Source organism: Teleopsis dalmanni, chromosome X (genome assembly GCF_002237135.1).
Source record: "Teleopsis dalmanni isolate 2A chromosome X, ASM223713v2, whole genome shotgun sequence".
Classification (NCBI taxonomy): Eukaryota; Metazoa; Arthropoda; class Insecta; order Diptera; family Diopsidae; genus Teleopsis; species Teleopsis dalmanni.
In genome coordinates this window covers 147,412-168,383 of record NC_051848.1, presented here as the reverse complement: position 1 = coordinate 168,383, position 20,972 = coordinate 147,412, and the positions used below count along the sequence as shown (strand labels likewise).

Here is a 20,972-nt window from a genome sequence, read left to right as displayed (position 1 = left end):
ATATATATATATACATATATACGTATATATAATATACACATAGTAGAAAAAGTCTACGGATATTCACAAAATTTTTCTAAAATTACGCATAACTTTTTTAATTTTTATTCAAATTCATTTTTATTTCCTGATTTATTTTAACCAAAGAAACAACAATAAAGTTGCAATATTAAAACTAAACAGTTATTCTTTAAAAAAAAATTAAACACAATTATATGCGAAAGTAGCAATTTTTAAAGCAGAAAAAGTCTACGGATATTTCTTAATATTTACATTTACCGCTAATTAAAATCGCTTGCAAGCATAAAAGTGTCATTAAATGATATTTAATTATTAGTTGACCTCCTAAAGAGTCTAAAAATCAATCATTTAATAATATTTTTTTATATAAGCAATAAATTTTTACAATATAAAATAAAAGACGTGAAATTAGTTTCAGTGCGCGACAAATAACTGTTAAATCTTTGAGTCTCTTGGGGCACAATTTCCACTTATCCAGATAATTTTTTTAGTAAAATGAACAGATCTGGGGGGTGCCGTCAACCGATTTTACGAAAAAAAAATAACAAGAATTTAAACAAAAACGTAAAATTTAAACTTTTAATAATTTTCTTTATTATTGCCTTCAAAGTACTCTCCTCCTGCGGCAATACATGCATGCCAACGCTTGATCCAATTTTCCATACAAGTTTTATAGGTCGCCGAAGGTATGGCTTTCAGCTCACGCAGCAAATTCTCTTTTATGGCCTTTATGGTCTCAAAACGCGTCTATGGTCATCGCAATGGCAATTTGAGTCGGGGGCGGGGGAAGAGGAAAAAGTCACACGGGGCCATATCTGGAGAGTACGGTGCTTGGTTGATGATATTGGTGGAGTTTTTAGCCAAAAACTGCGACACAACCAACGCTGTGTGAGCCGGTGCGTTATCGCGGTGTAAAATCCATGAGTTTCAGGAATTCACAGTACACCACACCACTAATATCGAAGAAAACAGTCAGCATAACCTTGATTTTGGATCGACTTTGGCGTTCTCTTTTCGGTTTCGGCTCACCTTATAAGAACCATTCGGTCGATTGTTGTTTGGTGGACTTGTTAAACTCATAGACCCATGTCTCATCATCAGTTATGATGCGTTCGATGAATGTGGGGTCACTATCTGCGTTGGAAATCATCTCTTTGGCCACATCACAACGACGCTTTTTTTTTAAAGAAAACATCAGTTACGAACAACACTGCAATCTTTCTAATCGGTTCACAACGATTTTCCAACACGATCTGCTTCGCCAATTCAATGTTTTCTTCAATAACAGAAGTTGTTGGGCGGCCAGGGATCTCATCATGATCCAAGCTTGTAGGACCGTCTTTGAACCTTTTAAACCATTCGTACCTATACTCGTGGTTGCGACACACACAAATCACCAAACACCTTTTTTAACATTTTTTAACAGTTTCGGCACACTTGAATCCATTTGCAACACAAAATTTGATGCACGCACGTTGTTCTAATTTTTGATCCATTATAAAAATCGCCACACGATAGTTTATCGACTTCTTTGTATAGACACCAAACAAAAACTAATCGTACGATATGAATTGAACTTTGACGGAATGTGTATAATAGTGTTACCAGCGTGAAATAAAAAAAATTTACCGATTGGATAAGCGCGAGAATTCAAAAAATTAAAATCCTCGTTCTTTTTTGATATATTAAAGTATTTGTAAGATCTTAATTCTTTTGAGCCACGAATATATATACATTGTAAAATATATATATGTGAGTGTTATTCTACGATTTAGTATTTGACATAGGTGCTATAATATAGGGAAAGCTAAAAGTCGTAGGATTATTGCAAAAACAGCAAAAATACATAGAATTGTCATCGTACGAATATTTCATATAAAGAAAGAAAGGACAAACTACTCCGCATTTTGCTGAAAATTCACACACATTTATAATATACTATTATATATATTATATATATATAATATTTTTTACTATCTTTACAATGTCCCAATTTGTGCCGATCCATAGATTTCTTCAAGTGGTCGCTTCCAGATTTTGTAATTTTTGGTTTGCTTTCCTCGTTCATTTTTGTTGACGAAGTGGACGTCACTTCGTTAACTTCGTTTTTGACTATTTTTCGTGTTATTATTTCGTTCGTCATCAAAAATCCACATATTCTTACGATTTAGTAAATCCCACAACAGTTGCTACTGACAATATAAGTCCTGGCGTATGGGTCTTACAATTCTTCTAAAAATTTTTCTTTCGAATCAAGTTAATAAGTTATCGCATTTTATTTGCTTTATAGATCCAGATCTGCCCTCTGTTTTTGAGTAGAATTCTACATTCTGAAGTTGTAAAATCATTTATTGAGTAAAGACATGTAACATAAAAAATAAACAATTTTATGGAATGTTTATGCTCATTGAACGGAAAATGAAATAATATTAATAAGAATTAAGAGAAATATCTTTTTTTTCATGTTTATTATACATTTTCTAAAACTTCAATCACATGTTATAGATAATTATGTTTAACCATATCTACTTCATATCCTTGATTTTTTCCTAAAACTTAACGAAACTGCTTCGGTGGTGTTCTTGTTGCATTCTCAAATGTCAGACATTTTCTGGCACGATCTACCTCATTCGCCTGCGCCGGTTATGTACCCGCTGTGGTACTAGCATGCTGAGCACTCATTTGGTAACAATTTGTGCTCAAATGAAAGTGAGCCTTTCTTTCAAATCCAACTAGGAAACTGTGGACACAGTTGAAAAAAATGTATGGTTTTTGCTTAATTTATTTTGTGATGATCAATAAAATTCCTATTTTCTTTGAATTTCTGAGACAAAATCCACAATTTTATTCATTTTATCTTTTTAAGGATAAGTTAGCACAAGATCGTTGGTATTTTGCTAAATGACTTTTTAAAGGATAATAAATGATTTTGCGTCTACTGTAATTTTATGCATTTCAAGCCATCCAGAAAAGGTATGAATAAGAACAGAAAACTGCGAAGAAACGAAAAAAAATAGCACTTCGATTTTTGTGGTGTTTTGAAATTTTTTTTCTTTCCAAATATTTTCAAAACAACTAAAAATAGTTATTTAATGAAGTTAAAATAAATCACATGAAGTGAAGCAATTTTTCTTAGACGTATTATTAATGATACTGATCTTAAATTATTGTTCACAAAAATACTTTAGGGTATTACTTACCAGTATAATAAAGATACTATAACACCAAGGATTAAAGGCAAATTATTGAAAATAATTGCTTTGGAAAAAGGAAAATTGCTGAAAAAAAATAAAATTAAAATTACTTAAAAAAAATGATATGGAGAATTACCAGAGAAGTACCTGTTTGAAAGTTTGAATCTATAACACGCCCCTTGATGGTTAAGATTAAGACTGGTATTTTCATTCAGTTCTACAATAATTAACATTTAACAAACTTCTCATTTTGTTTAATATTTGAATACATATTTAACACATACTTAATAATATATATGTGTGTGTGTGGTATTAAGTCTCTTATATCTAGTTTGTCTTTTAAGATCTGAAGTTTATGCCTTAGACATTTTTTGAATGTACTAAACAGTTCAATTTTACTTAAGAATGTTGCTTAAGTAATATTTTCCTTAAATATTATTAATTCGATAGTGTTTTAAAACAACTCTTCCTCGCATTCTAAAGTTTTTACCTTGAAAAAAAATTGAGCAACTCAAATTCAAAATACTTTAATCTCAAACTATAAAATAAGAACAAAGTTTATGTATATTCCTCATTTTCATAATGTAATAACTTACATATTCATATATTTACACTTTGCTGCAGTGTTGCGTATTACGTACTATCCCTAAATGCACTTCTGGAAACGTCCACATGTATGAGTTGGGTGTAGTATTTGAATATGTTTAGTTAAATTTATTGAAGTTGTTGTTGCTACATCTCCAAAGAAGAACTGATATTTCATTATTAGATCTTTGTTTATTTCTTGGAGAATGGAGAAAGATTTAATTTGGCTCTTAGTAATTTGGAAGTTGGATATGTTAATATCCTTTATCTTGAAGAACAGATGAGGTTCTTCCTATAAATTAAAATCGAAATAAATTCAGTCTAAATAGATTACTTGGATTGTATTAGATGTTTTAAAGCCAGTTATGACTCTGCTAGCGCTCCGTTCTTGTAATCTTCGATAAATGAGGATTATGCTGTAAAAAAATTTTAGGTTTTGCAAACACACTACTGACGCTATTTTATGTATAATAAAAGTGCACCCAATAGCTTTCATCCAATCGTCTCATTGAAATTTTGTAAGAGTTAGTCTGGAGAATTGATTTTATGACATGAAAAGTTTAAAAATCATTCCTTGCCTACTTTTGATATCAAAGAATTATAAATTAATTATAGTATCTACTAACTTCCATAATATCATAGTAAGACAGCGGACTCAAATCGGACTTTTATTGTCACAGTTATCCTTAAGGGTATAGTGATGTCATGACTTAGTTCCCAGCCCCTTCTTAAATCTAAGACTGCGAAATCAAATCGTAACATTTTGTACATACTTTTTTGACATAAAAGTCAATTTCATAATAATCTCTACTCGTTAATTTTATGGTGGTATTGACTTCCAGTGTTAAATGTGATATAAACTGATCATCTTATTCCATTTTATAATATAGCAATTGTGACTATTCTAAAAACTCTATGGGGTTGAAGGGTTACTGTTAAATAGCAAAGTAGTAGTAGAGAAATTGGTGTCAATGGAAGATATTATCATATATTTGTTGTTCCTTAACAATAAACATCACTATGCATGCTATTAATACATATATTACTCGTAAGAGTAGTGGTTGGTATATACTAACTGCAAAAGTATCTTTTAATTCATTATATACGTAAATAAATCGCCTTACATATACTGAGATATTATCATCCGAATTTGGTATTCGAAACTTTTAAGACATTCCACGCTTATGTTTAAATATAATAATGACAACACTCACCTATTAGAAAATCCAAAACAACATCATGCTGACTCCGTATTGACTTTTGCACCTCTCCGTAGAACGATGGAACATTTTTTTGCCTGACTGAACATATAACACGAGTTCGCATGCAAAATTTTTGTTCTCTTTCTTAGTTTACTCTTTTTATTATTTTAGTTGTTTGAGTCAGAGCACTTCAAGTACTATTTCGCTCTTATTCTCTGAGAATATGTTTTAATTTTGTTATGCGATCTTGCTTTCGATTTTCTGTGTATTTAATTTTTATAAATCGCGCGCACGCACTCAACGCTATTATCTGTTAGGCAATAAGGCAGAATCTTATGCAACTTTGCTTAAGAGGAATTTTCTTAACTTGGTACTATGCATATGCAGGTACCAAAATTCATAATAATTTACATAATAACATAATAATAATTATAATAATAATAATAATAATAATAATAATAATTTATATATTTTTATATATTTATTTATATAATGTATAACACATCACTCAATAAGTCATGTGATTAACTAAGAAAAACAAATTTTTTCTGCCGAAAATAGATTTTACTGATCAATATAATCTCCTTCAAAGACAATACAATCATTCCAACGCTTCTCTAACTTCTCGATGCCGTGCTTGTAAAAGGATTTGTCTTTTACCTCAAAATAGGCTTCAGTTTCAGCAATTACTTCTTCATTTGAGATGAATTTCTTACCGGCGAGTATTTTTTTGAGATCTGTGAATAGCCAGTAGTCGCTGGAGCCAGATCTGGACTATACGGTGGATGAGGAAGCAATTCGATATTGCAATGGTAGGAAGAAATCGGTTTAATTTAAATTAAAATTTAAAAATTTAATTGGGTTTTAGTATTGTACATTTACACAAATATTACAATAAGAAAAAACCTCCACAACAAATTGTTGATATGCTGAAAGCTAAAAGTAATAAATATTAGGAGAAGTACTTTATTTAAATAGATGGCTTTAATTATCGGATAGATGGTGATAATTAAATGGCGTAATTTCGGTTTCATCGATTCCGCACCTGAAGTCAAAGATGAATTACGCAATGGAAGGTCAATTGTTGAAAATGTCGATAGAATCATGGAAATTGTCAATTCCCACAACCGATCATCATGTAAGCACCCAAGAGCTAAATATTGCACCAAAATCATTTGGAATCATTTGAATATGGCTGAATATCTTATGGATCGAATTTCCATCTGCGAATCGCTTCTGAATCGCAACTAAATCGACGATTTCAGAAGCGGTTGGTGACTGGTGATGAAATGTGACAGGTATCTTACCACACCGTCAAGCGAAAACGGTCGTGGACGAATCGCGGTGAGCCAGAAGAAACGGTAGCCAAGCCGGCCAGGAAGGTTTTGCTGTGTGTTTGGTGGTATTGGCAGGGAATCATCTACTATGAGCTGCTCCCTTACGGCAAAATTCTTATCTCGAAACTGTTCTGTCAACAACTGGATCGTCTGGGGAAAGCTATTACCCAGAAACGGCCAGCTTTGGGCAATAGGAGATGAATTATGTTTCATCACGACAAATCTTGGTTGGAAAGTTCTTATGCATTTACTTTATAGTCTAGATCTGACACCAAGTAATTACCATCTGTTCCTATCCATGGCCTACAATTTTTCTGGTGAAAAATTAATTTGTATTTAGTAGTCTAATACTAACGAGTAAAATATGAAGTATCAGGTGCGAATGTCAAATCGGATAAAATGTTTTGAGTTATTAGTTGACAATATATTGTAAAGTAGTTTTGTTTTCGGAAATGTAGAAAGCAGTTGACACTATAGAAAATTAAAAGGCTATGAACACTTTGCTTTTTAATTTTAGCAACTTATCACAAAGTAGTCCAAAAGGTGTTACTTAAAAATACAGTAGCAAAACGTATTGAAATACAATGCTAATAATGACAATAGTTGGCACGTGATGCACAAGAAGAGACATGTGACAAAATATCCATTGAGCAGATAAAGCAAACAATGAAACGAAGTGCTTCGATTGATGAAAAGGTGATCATCAATATCTCAAAACACTAGAAGCTCTCGATGACAGTCAACGATAAAACAGCTACTCTCATGTCTTTTATGTATAACAAAAGCATAAAAGGAATCTGAACGCATCCCGACCCGAATTTACAGTGAACAATCACAACAATAGTCACAATCAGTCACAGATGAATAAACTAATATGAGTTGAGCTGAGTAAAGGTGAAGCGAGGTTAGGTGAGGCGAAACAAGATGAAGTCAATTCAACTGAATTGAAGTGCAGTGGATAGAAGTGAATTTAAGTCATTCTTCTAACTGTCAAGCGACAAGCGACTTTATGCGAGCAGTCGGGATTCATTTGAAACGTTATTATATTTTCCTTAAACAAACACACACACTCACGCTTATATGAAGACAATACAAGATTCGTTGAGACAAGGTGTCTTTTTGTGTGATCGTTGCTTTCTATGATATTTGGGGACCAATGTCAATGCCTTGCCAGTTGCGCTGATGTTGCTGCCATGACTTGAAATGGTGATCGATCCTTTGTCATGACGGGTCAAATGAGAGCGAAATGAAATGAAGAAACTAGCTAATGCGCGTTCTTGTTCTTATTCTTCTTCTGTTGTTGGTTGTTGTTTATTTGCAGAAATTGTTACTGCAAATAAATTGTTGCATTGCTGTACTATGTTTCAGCACAATAGCTGCCTTTCAATCTCTATCTCTAATGTCTTTCATTTAATATATTTTTTTATGGTCGCTTGCCGTGTGATGAGATGCGGTATGATGCGGTACGGTGCAGTACGGTGCAGTGTGACAGTATTTGTTATTGTAATTTGAGATATTTTTGATATTGATCAGCACTGTTTGTTTGTTTTAGAAAAATGATATATGTACAATATTCTGATATTAAGACAAAAAATTTCAGGTCTTGCATAAGAGCATCAAAAATTTTATTAAATAAAAATAAGAAGAGCGATAAAATATGTATCTAAATGTTTCCTTAGTATTTTGTGCCGTTTTATTTGGGGTTTTCTTATCAGAAGCTGAAAATCTTAGAGCAGTTATTATGTCAACTTCCTTTACGTGACAGTTTTGTGCATCATTGGTATCATTTGATGTAATTTGTACTGAAGCGATTAAATATTAATTATTTTGAAGCGATTAAATATTTTAATAACATATGAAAAATGTCAAAATCCAATTAAAACAGAACTTTTAAGTGGAATTGAGACAAATCTGCATAGTTGACCAGATGTGGCGCAGAAATCTTTAAAGATTGTCTTCGCTTTTAATAACTGATCATGTTGATTTGTAGAGTTACTCAATTTTTTGTTTATTACTGCACATATTAGACTTAAAAACTTAACTAATCGCTGTGAGCATAAAGTAATGAAAAACTGAATTTTAGTTAGAAATAAATGAAGTCATTCTGATAAAATATCAGAAGTAGTTTTTTTTCTGCAAGTCCAATAAATAAAGTATCAATAATTATTAACAAAAACTCAAAACAGTAAAATCGATCAATCAACATACATTCCAACCCTGCATAGAAGGCTACATCAAGTGCAAGGCTACATCAATAATGCCACGCATGACTCAATATTCTAAACATATTTCGTAAATATTTCGTGGTTTAAATGAGATATGATCATCAAGTTTGCCAGTTTTTTTTCGGGAATAGAAAAAAAACGTGAGTTCATATTAGGTAAATACGGTGTATAATTGATTACATACATTGATTTTGCAAAAAATTCTTATATTGCCTAATCCGCTACAATAGTGCAAAACACAGAAATAGACTTCTACTAATCTTCCCATGATTTTGAGCAATTTTAATACGTTCTTTTGGGTTTCGTCTCGTTTATGAAATGCTATTCCGAAGTTTGGTAAATATTATGTTGCTTGCGAAAACATGTTTCCTCACAAATTACCAAGGTGGGATTCGCAGAATATTTTTTCGGAGGCAGTTGGGCCTTTCGCTATCAGTCGTGCAAGAACGACTATTATAGTGAAAAAATCAGTAGTTGTTTTATGAACGTGAATTCTATACGACTCATACTATAAATTTTTAGATACTACTTTTTTTGCTTTCTTCTAAGTTTATGACATTTTCAACCGTTGAAAATCTGTCAGAATGCAGCGAATTAATCACTACAACTCGGTTTCTTTGAAAAATCGAGCAGTTATTTGGCATACTTCCACATGCATGTATTTTTAATATACAACTTATATTTTCACTATTAATATAGCAGAACCCAACTTAATGCGCATAACTTTTGTTTTGATTTTAAGTCCCGCTCTGTTTGCCGTAATTACTAAACGTTTTCAGTTGCAAGACATGTCACTGTAACTGTGTGCCAACAGATACAAGTCATCGGCATAATCGAGATCACTCAAGCGATCTTGAAGATCCAGGCATTCCGTCACCTTAACCCAATGCTTCTGCCAATACTACGTCCAGGACGATGATCAACTGCAACGGCGATATTACGCAACCTTGTCAAATCCCGGTTTTTATGAGTTTTTGATAGCTTAGATATTTCTAATGCAGTACCAGGCAACTAGCATTCTCGTATGAGGCTTCGATGAGCCTGATGATCTTTTGCGGCACGCCCTCATGAGCAAGCGCGTTTCAAAGACGGTGAGACATAATGTATCAAAAGCCTATTTGAAGTCTATAATTAATAAATAGAAAGGTGATCATCATTCCACAGACTGTTGAACGATTACTCTTAGACTCTTTATGTGATCAATATAAGACTTGTGAGGTAGAAATCCAGCTTGTTCTCTGCGTGGCCTTACTGTTAATGCTATTGAAAGTCTGTTGGTGATGACATGCACTATTATATTATTAATCGAAAGCTTTATGATGATAACCTCTTTGATTTCGATGAGAAGTTTTCTGTCTGCTAAAAACGTTCTATTAACATGTGGATAATAAGGGCGCCTGTATGCGTATTTCAACGGCTTTGAACATATCACCACTTCTATGTAGTTCAGCTGCGTTTAAGCTGCATTGGCTATATAACTGTACCACTTTCTTTTAGTTGCTGGGTGTATTCTTTGTTTTGCTGTTATAGTACTGAATTAGCGGCCCGCCTTCTTGCATGATTTATCTTAGCTTTTTTAGTCTTTTTGTTTTCAAGCATCACGTTTCGTCACAACAATACCCATTTTTGGCGTGAACGATTATAGAACCTAATTTGGTCCATCAGTGAAGATGATCTTAACAGTTTGCCAATATCCTAAGAAGTCAAATTTATAATTTTGAAATTCGATGCAGGTTTCGAATCGTGTGTTAGTAATTATGCTCTTGTTCGTCATCAGTAAGTGGTTGCCATTTGTAAAATTTTTTATTGGGACTTCGTTAAACATTTGGTTTAAGATTGACACGTGAATGATTTACTGCATCGGATTCTGGTGTTGCGACTGCCAACTATTGCCTCCAGACTGACAGAAAAATTTTGAGACAGTACTTCTTTTAAAGGTATACGAACGCCGCCGTTGACCAGGGCCCTGTTGCACCAACACTTTTCACTTTGCACTTTGCAACACTTATGAGTGACTTTTTTTTGCAAAGTAAAAGTGAAATGCGTTGCACCAAAGACAAGATGATTTATTTTCCACTTTGCAAATAAAGATTTTATTGCAGTTGTTTCTTTGATATTTTGATGCTATGAGGACATAATTTATGCATAGTACGTATTAATGAGTTTAAAAAAACGTACGAAAGCGTCATCGGAACTGTAGGAGGAAAAAAAGGCATATTTAAATTTAAAAATACTATATAAAAAAATTAAATACATTAATTTAAAAAAAACCACTTTATTTAATAAAAGTGAATATATAAGAAATTTATTAATTTAATTTTTATATTTTATTTTACTTAATTTTATATTTTCTAATTTTTTAAATTTTAATATTAGTACAATATAAATATATATTGTATAAATATAAATATTAGTATAAAGATAAGTATAAAGCGTAATGTATAACTATAAAATCGAACTTATTTTAATTTTAAGTTTATAAGTAGCTTATAGTTTAATAATTTATTATAGTATAGTTTATTTAAAATATTGCATTCAAATTCGACAAAAAAATTTTTAATTAATGTAAATAAATTAATAAAATAGAATTTTAAACTCATAAAAATTCCGATAAGATATCCCTTCAATTATTGCCAAATGATAAACAGCAACTATATTTATTTTAAAAACAACAATGATGTTTGCCTAAACTAATTTTCTATTTCTGTTTTTTCTTTCTTTTGAGCATCAATATTAATGTTTTAAAACTATTTTTATTTATTTATTAACGCTTTCTTTCATTTTACGCATTTTGTCTTTTATTAATATGCATAAGAAACATATTTTTTGTGTAAAGCAATCATTTACAAAATTTGCAGGGTGAATTAATCATTTGCAATTTCTTTGTAAAGTTTTGCAGTTTACTTTTGCAAAGCGCAAAGTAAAAAGAATTGGTGCAACAGAAAATGCAAAAAAAAACCGGTTTTTTGTCAAATATTTCACTTTTCTTTTCATACTTTACTTTTCATTGAAAAGTACATTGCTGCAACGCTTTGCCTTTTTGAGTGTTTTCAAAACTTTGCATAACTCAATTCTCAAATTAATGCTTTGTATTCTCAATGAGAGAAAAATGCTCAAAAACTAATAATAGTTTGCAAAGTGCAAAGTGTAAAGTGTTGGTGCAATAGAGCCCAGTTGCGGTTCCTGCGCCGCCATCTATATTGCAGACTCTTTTAAGCATGCAACTCTATCCACAACTTATGACCTCAAAATATCCAGGTAGGGCTTTTTAAGGAAGTAATCTTCTTCCGACTGTTTGGTCAGCGGGAGGTGTGTTATTTTCCTTCTGCCATCCGATAACCGAGAGGCATCCGCTATCCACCACTAGCGACGCGGCCTCTAGGGGTTACAGCCTCCTTCAAGTTTTCCCTGCGGAGAGGGGAAAAGAATACTTCCGCGGTTACGATTGCCTGTCGTAAGAGGCGACTAAAATCCCCCAGTGCCAGTCTGACACTTATGTAAGAAGTGCAAATGGTTGTGAGTGAGCACGGCACTCGCGACATCTGACCAGAGATGAACCGATCTGGTACTACGGGGGTCAGTGGCTCGCAGCTTCGGCTGTTCTGACCATTGGCGTTGGCTTCGTAGTGACTGTCGGTTGATACTCAAACGTTCGCGGGAAGAATGATTTGATATTGGGTTATCATTCATTCGCTGTGGAGTGCGTTTCATACCGGGTGCTACAGCCCAAATTGTAGCAGAGCTTTTAGGTAGGCCTCGCATCTCACCAAGGTGGAAGTTATGATTTACATGAATTTCTTCATTAGTACCAGCGGAATAACGAAGGCTATTCCAATGTGGCGTTGATTGACGCTTTATATTAATACGTGTGTTGAGAGCACCGTGATGTTGAGCCATCCCGGCAGGAAATCACGTAAAACAATTTGAAACTTCAGCCTCCTCCAAGTAGGGAAGTTACTGCTTATAACCTATTTTCCTTTCAAGAAATATTAAAATTTTGAATTGTTTTAATATTCTGTATTTCTTTTATAATATGTCGTATATTGTAAACCTTTCAAAATATTATACGGCAGATATTAAAACTTTTAATTTTGATAATTATCACTTATTATTATATGGGAGAATATAGCTTCGCTAATTTTAAATCAATTGCGCCACTTTATTGAGTAGAAGTAAAAACTTATAATTATTTAAATAGTATAAAAAAAAACAAAAATTATTGTATTATTTTACGCTTTAAAAAACGTAATGCTATTATTTCACTTTTCTAAGTACTGTACTTAGCTGAACTGTTATGGTTGGCGCATAAGCAGTCGCAATTGCCGCTCCACGCACAGTTATGACAATGTGTAGCGCGCACACAATTTATGGATTCATAAAAATTTATGTTTTCTCTGTCAATTGACTGCAATTGACAGTTACGATCAATTTGCTATTGTTGAAACGACTAACAACAACAGCAACAACAACAATATCAACATTTGTTGCTGCGGTTTATTGTTAGTTTCTTACTTCATACTTAACATATATTATATATATATGCAGTGGCATCATATCTGTATATGTGTTTACGCATGTGTGTATGCATGTATACCCAGCGGCACCATTATGCCAGCGCTGAAAAAGTAAGCGAGGAGGTAATAGCTCTTCGTTTTTATTTTTCTTTGTTTTCGACATTTGTGTTCGACATAGGCAATTTCGGGGTTGAAATTATAAAAGAATGAAGAAGAAAAGCATATGAGTATTAAGAATTTCTTGTTTTGCCTCTTGTTTCTTGTTTCTTGAATTTTCTTGTTTTGTATACATTTAGTCTGCTTTTGATTTTAGTGAAGTGCGTGCAGTGAACAATTTTTAATTTTTAAAATCAAAATAAAATCAAAAATATAAATAAAATATAATTTGTAATTTAACATAAACTCACTGTAAGTATATGCAAAATTAAGTAAATATATTTAAAATGATAATTATAATTTTTGTTTTGTATTATATAGATGCATACTGTAAGACATTATAAATGTTTGGCGAAAAAGAAAAAGGAGGAATTTTTGTCGTTTAAAAAAGAAGGTATAAGTGAAACAGGGAATTTAAATCGTGCATATATTAAAATATTTTATTCTTTTATAGAAAATGATTTTCAAAATTTTGGTACGAAAACAACACCTTCCTGCAGTACAGCTGAACATATTAATGGTGATATTAATAAGTTAATATTTAAATAAATTAATATGAAAATATGTTAACAATTTAATATGTAAATGATATAATATTTAAATAAATTAACATGTAAATAATTTTATATAAATAATTTAAAATGTAAATAAGTTAATATGATATATAAATATATTATATATTTTTATGTAAATATTAATATTTTGATTTATAAAACATAAATATAAAATATAATTCATCCAAAAAAAATTTTAGTATTTTATTAAAAATCAATAGCATATGTAAAATTTAAAAAGGTAAGCTAACATGTCAGCGCTGATATGTTGCATTACAAATTCGAAAAGGTGAGGGAATCGATTCCCTCAGCGCTGAAAGTCCCGCTGGGTATATGTGCTACAGCCCAGCGGGACTTTCAGCGCTGAGGGAATCGATTCCCTCAGCGCTGAATGGTAATGCCTAGCGCTGATTATTCAAAGGAAACTCCTAATTACTTTAACACGTGCATGTCATTGCGGGCAAGCGCTGAATCGTTCGATTACTTTTTCGTATTTGTAATGCAACATATCAGCGCTGACATGTTCGCTTACTTTTTCGAATTTGTAATGCAACATATCAGCGCTGACATGTTAGCTTACCTTTTCGAATTTGTAATGCAACATATCAGCGCTGATATGTTCGCTTAAATTTTCAATTTTACCTATGCTATTGATTTTTAAATAAAATACTAAAAATTTTTTTGGATGAATTATATTTTATATTTATGTTTTATAAATCAAAAATCAAAATATTAATATTTACATAAAAATATATAATACATTTATATATCATATTAACTTATTTACATTTTAAATTATTTATATATAATTATTTACATGTTAATTTATTTAAATATTATCTCATTTACATATTAAATTGTTAACATATTTTCATATTAATTTATTTAAATATTAACTTATTAATATCACCATTAATATGTTCAGCTGTACTGCAGGAAGGTGTTGTTTTCGTACCAAAATTTTGAAAATCATTTTCTATAAAAGAATAAAATATTTTAATAAATGCACGATTAAAATTCCCTGTTTCATTTATACCTTCTTTTTTAAACGATAAAAATTCCTCCTTTTTCTTTTTCACCAAACATTTATAATGTCTTACAGTATGCATCTATATAATACAAAACAAAAATTATAATTATCATTTTAAATATATTTACTTAATTTTGCATATACTTACAGTGAGTTTATGTTAAATTACAAATTATATTTTATTTATATTTTTGATTTTATTTTGATTTTAAAAATTAAAAATTGTTCACTGCACGCACTTCACTAAAATCAAAAGCAGACTAAATGTATACAATGTAGGCAAAACAAGAAATTCTTAATACTCATATGCTTTTCTTCTTCATTCTTTTATAATTTCAACCCCGAAATTGCCTATGTCGAACACAAATGTCGAAAACAAAGAAAAATAAAAACGAAGAGCTATTACCTCCTCGCTTACTTTTTCAGCGCTGGCATAATGGTGCCGCTGGGAGCCTGCAGTCTGCAGTAGCCATGCTAATTTTGATTGAACATTTTTCTTGTCTTCTTTGTTGTTTTGTTCCCAATTTTGTTAACAAAGTTGTAACAGTTTAACAGGATTAAAGACATTTATGTATGCAGCGTACATTGCATTTAAGCTGTTGTAGTTTAGCTAAAATAGTTGTTGTTATTGCTGTTGATGTACTTGCTGGTATTGTATTTGTGTTAGTTTTGTTTTCTTTCTTGGATTCCAATTTTTTTTGTGAAAATATTCATATCAACCAACTGAAGTCAATTAAATGTTTTTTTAATGGAGTAATATCTGCATAATTGTGTTTATTGTTATTGACTTGTTGTTGTATAATAACAATAATAATGATAACAATTACAACAACCACAGTGCTATAAACTTTGTTTGGTGTTAATTGATGATTTTTATGGTTAATTCAGTGCAAGAGGCCTATCAATGTTAAATGTAACATCTTCTGTAAAAAGCATTAGTGCTAACATTAGCATGTGCATATGACATGTGTATGAGTGCGTGTGTCTGTGTGTTGTTATTACCCAGCGGCACCATTATGCCAGCCCTGAAAAAGTAAGCGACGAGGTAATAGCTCTTCGTTTATATTTTTCTTTGTTTTCGACATTTGTGTTCAACTCAGGCAATTTCGGGGTTGAAATTATAAAAGAATGAAGAATAAAAGAATTTGAATATGAATAATTTCTTGTGTTATCTGCATTGTATACATTTAGTCTGCTTTTGATTTTAGTAAAGTGCGTAATATCAGTGAACAATTTTTAATGTTTAAAATCAAAATAAAATAAAAAATATAAATAAAATATAATTTCTAAATTTAAAATAAACTAACTGTAAGTATATGCAAAATGAAGTAAATATATTTAAAATGATAAATGTAATTTTTGTTTTGTATTATATAGATGCATACTGTAAGACATTATAAATGTTTGGTGAGAAAGAAAAAGGAGGAATTTTTATCGTTTAAAAAAGAAGGTATAAGTGAAACAGGGAATTTAAATCGTGCATTTATTAAAATATTTTATTCTTTTATAGAAAATGATTTTCAAAATTTTGGTTCGAAAACAACACCTTCCTGCAGTACAGCTGAACATAGTAATAGTGATATTAATAAGTTAATATTTAAATAAATTAATATGAAAATATGTTAACAATTTAATATGTAAATAAGATAATATAATTAAATTAACATGTAAATAATTATATATAAATAATTGAAAATGTAAATAAGTTAATATGATATGTATATATTAACTTTATTATATATTCTTTTATGTAATATATAATAAAGTTATATTCTTTTATGTAAATATTAATACTTTAATTTTATAAACCATAAACATAAAATATAATTTATCCCAAAAATTTTTTAGTATTTTATTTAAAAATCAATAGCATAGGTAAAATTGAAAAGGTAAGCTAACATGTCAGCGCTGAAATGTTGCATTACAAATTCGAAAAGGTAAGCGAGCATGTCAGCGCTGCAATGTTGTATTACAAATTTGAAAAGGTAATCGAACGATTCAGCGCTTACCCGCAATGACATGCACGTGTTAAAGTAATTAGGAGTTTCCTTTGAATAATCAGCGCTAGGCATTACCATTCAGCGCTGAGGGAATCGATTCCCTCACCGCTGAAAGTCCCGCTGGGTATGTTAATATTTGACGTTTAAATCTGTTTAAAATGAATTCAAATGTTTTGCTTTTCTCACTCAATTAACATCAAAGCGTTTTAGCACCCATCCTTCAATTTGTTATTGTTGCGCTGTTGTTGGTGTGCTTGGTGTAGTTATATTAATTCTTGTACTTATTGTATATGTATGCATACGAATTTTCATATTGGTTTTCTTTTCGAAAATTTCAAATTTAATTTTATTTCTGTTTTTACCAGTATTTTTTTTTTTTAATATTATTTCTGTTGCTTGTATTTTTGTTTTTGTTGCATTTCACACCTAATTAGTAAAACATGAATTTTATGTACATACATTGTATTTGATTCTTTGTCGATTTCATTTCATTTCGTTTCAATTACTCTTGTTTCATTTTCATAAAAAAATGTTTTCTTATGCATCCTTTGTTGTTATTGCTTTGCGTTGCTGCTTTTAATGTTTCGCTTGATTTGTAGACCATTTCAATGTAATTAGTGTTGTAATAGAGAATCAGAAAAAGCAGTATATTGATTTCGTCACAAAGCAATCTTAAGTAATCGACTTATAATTGTTATACCTTTTACGATATGATACTTTAAGATTTAAGTTGTTTAATGAGTAATTGTTAACCACAACAATCGTATGCTGTACTGGAAATGTGCAATTATAACCACTACCCATGATTAATACAATAACAATATTTTCTATTAGATGTTGAAGTGCTCAAACAAATAATCAATGTTTGTGATGAAGTTTACTTAATAGCATTGCTTATTCACACAGGCAGAATTAATCAGAAATAAAAAGTTTTGATTTAATTTAAGAACGAGGAGTACCAAATATTTTAAAATTACTACCTAGATAATTTGTTATAGCAATTTAAAAGTGCTGCGTATATAAAAAAAATACAAAGCAGAAAATAAATATCGGATTTTGAAATTTTAACTTCATTTATTAATTTGAAAGCAATATATATACACATAGTAGAAAAAGTCTATGGATATTCACAAAATTTTTCTTAAATTACACATAACTTTTTTAATTTTTACTCAAATTCATTTTTATTTCCTGATTTATTTTAACCAAAGAAACAACAATAAAGTTGCAATATTAAAACTAAACAGTTATTCTTTAAAAAAAAATTAAACACAATTATATGCAAAAGTAGCAATTTTTGAAGCAGAAAAAGTCTACGGATTTTTCTTAAAATTCACATTTACCGTTAATTTAAATTCGCTTGCAATCATAAACGTTTCATTACATGATATTTAATTATTAGTTGACTTCCTAAAGAGTCTAAAAATTAATCATTTAATAACATTTTTTTATATAAGCAATAAATTTTTACAATATAAAAAAAAGGATGTGAAATTAGATTTAGTGAGCTACAAATAACTGTTAAATTTTGAAAAGATGACGTAAGCCAAAGAAAAATTGCTGAAGATATTGGTCGTCAATATTCATCTGTGCAGAGAATTACAAATAACTTCAAAGAGACCAGTACTTACGTTTCTAAACCTCGCACTCGCCGCCCCTCAATTCTGTCAACTAGAGAAAGACGTAGCATAATCAACCAGGTGAAAGTAAATCCAAGAGTAATAGCCTTCAAACTAGCTGAACATATTGCCGAAATACTTGAAAACAAAATATATCCTGATACTGTGCTGAAAATTTTGAAGAAATGCATGTATTATACCCTGATTGCAGGAAAGAAGTCATACATATCCATATATAATAGAATAATATATGGATATGTAGAAATACCCACTTTATTTTGCTGGTGGATTTATAACAAATCCACCCAACCTCATGCAACAATGTTCGATCGAGTCACAACTGGTATGAAGTTCAGTTCAAACTCATTGCAACCCACAATTGTTTTTATACGTTTGTTTCTTTTGCCTTTCTTGTTTTTATTTGTCTATTTAATTAATATATATGGATTAGTGGGTATTTCGTTTGTATGAGCGTGGCACTTCTTTGTACTATAGATTCTTTGTATACATATTAACATGGACTTTACTTACTGACAAGAAGCAAATTTTCTGAGCACCCTGGAACATATGTAACTGTTGACCACTAGAAATTCGAAGTTGTAAAAGCTTGTTTATTTGACAAAAAGGTTGTTACTTTGCGCTAAGTAGGCAGTTGAGAAATAAGACCTTCTCTCGACAAATAAAAATCACGCTCTACAAGTCTTTTATCATGTCTGTCCTGTAGAACGATGCAGAAGCTTCAACAATAACCAATAGTAATGAGAAAGCATAAGGAGCATTCGAGGGAAACATTTTTCCGAAGATTTATGGTGCCTTACGTGTATGGCAATGAGTATCGCATTAGATAAAACGATGAGTTGTATGCGTTATGATGCGATTTTGACATAATTAAAAATTTAGCGGCGTCATAAGCATAGTCATGTCGTGTGAGTTGAAAAAAATGCTCTAATTAGAAAGGTGTGTGATTCGATACCCGCTGATGAAAAATGTGGTAAAGGTCGTCCGCATCCTTGAAAGAAAGGTGCAAACGTCTTCAACGATATGAAGGCACTTATTGCTATCCAACTGGCAACAGCAAGCCGCTGACTATTGAACGCGGCCAAGGATTACTAACGCCTAATGGCCAAAGGCGTAAAAACTCAACAACAGCTACAACTCAATCGAAATTAGCGAATCAGCTATTATTATATATCTCACTTTTGGAACCAAGTGTTTAAGCATGAGAGTATTGAGGTGCTTAAAAAAATGTTCTAATTAACTACTATAGTATTAGTAGGCCTATGCACTTAGGCCTATTGGTCCTTAAGCAAATCACTGCACAGAGTATTTCAAAAAGGATGATGACATGATTGTCGGTAGACTACTTGTATAGATACAGAACAGGTGTCTTTTAACTCTATTTATAGTAATAGTACAGAATAAATGAGGTGAAATAGAATATTTTGGCAGTTGGTGGTGGTCGCCTTCTAAAGCGCCAAAAACCTTGCGATTGTTGGACTTAAGTTGTTTATATGTACTACAGTTGATTTAATGTAGCGTGAAATCGCCTAAATATGATTAAATTTAAATTACTTGTTATTTACCTAATAACTAGTTGATTTTTGTTTGTTTTATTTATTATTTTAATAACTCATATAATAAAACTAATTAACAAAAAATTGTCATATCTGTAATTTCCACATATATTGTTGTACTGATTTTTAATTTGCTTTGCAAAATAAAACATTTTTTTTTTAACTACTACTTGTAATATTACTATATTACTATTACAACTAACTCTTCTACTACAACTACTAATACTACCACTACAATACTTTGAACTTACGACATGACGTTTATTTGACTTATTAATTAGACCAGGTTATGTTAAAAGGATAACATTTCAAGACTTTTCGCAATCTTAAAATCGTAAAAACTTTCTTAGTAGTCAATAATAACGTTTAATTTCATGTAAATAAATCTGCAATTAGATGTGTTACATTTTCTACATCTATTCCATATCCGTAGCACAATGATTTGACAGTGAACCCATAATAAAACGATAATTATCTTAGCGACAAAACTATCTTATTATATAGAATGTAGGAAAGGTAAGTACTAGTTGAAGAACTTCAAGCTGTTGAATACTTCCATGAAAACATTTAAGGCACAAACTGCGTATTATACCAAATGGGTTCATTATTAATAATATTTCTACATCCGATAGCTTTATACATCTACTAAATAAACATATAATATATCATACAATGGAATAATAGATAGTGCGGATAGTACAGACTGTAGTTTTTCAACTACCAAACTGTATTTCAATTTTTCTATGTTGGAGTAGCATTTCTTGTTATAAGTGTTGTTAGTGTTGTTGTTATTTTGTTGTAATTGTAGCTAAAAAATTTGTTTGATTAACAATTTCCTTAATTTTTCTAATTTTCCCTAACACAACATTAAGGTTAGTATTATTGTGGCAATTAAATTTTATTAGTTTTCTGCCAGGCTGTCTGTGCCTCTAAGCGCCGTCGATTGAGTTTTTCCCTTTGA

General features: G+C 30.9%; 1 protein-coding gene across 2 annotated transcripts in view; it reads right to left on the bottom strand.

Annotated features, from left to right (window-relative positions):
- Positions 1-2,492: 2,492 nt before the first annotated feature.
- Positions 2,493-20,972, bottom strand: part of LOC119662280 — a 41,464-nt gene continuing 22,984 nt past the window's right edge. The window contains exons 1-4 of one of the 2 annotated variants that reach the window (XR_005250745.1): positions 3,812-4,323; positions 3,363-3,432; positions 3,222-3,299; positions 2,493-3,014 (exon numbers count right to left, since the gene is read on the bottom strand). Coding sequence is in view for 1 of the 2 variants with exons in the window: in XM_038071871.1 (XP_037927799.1) it covers positions 2,957-3,014; positions 3,222-3,299; positions 3,363-3,432; positions 5,015-5,126 (318 nt within the window). In the remaining variant the exon portion in view is untranslated. Of the gene's footprint in view, positions 3,015-3,221; positions 3,300-3,362; positions 3,433-3,811; positions 4,324-5,014; positions 5,313-20,972 lie in introns of those variants that run through there. The other variant, XM_038071871.1, reaches the window with a different exon arrangement.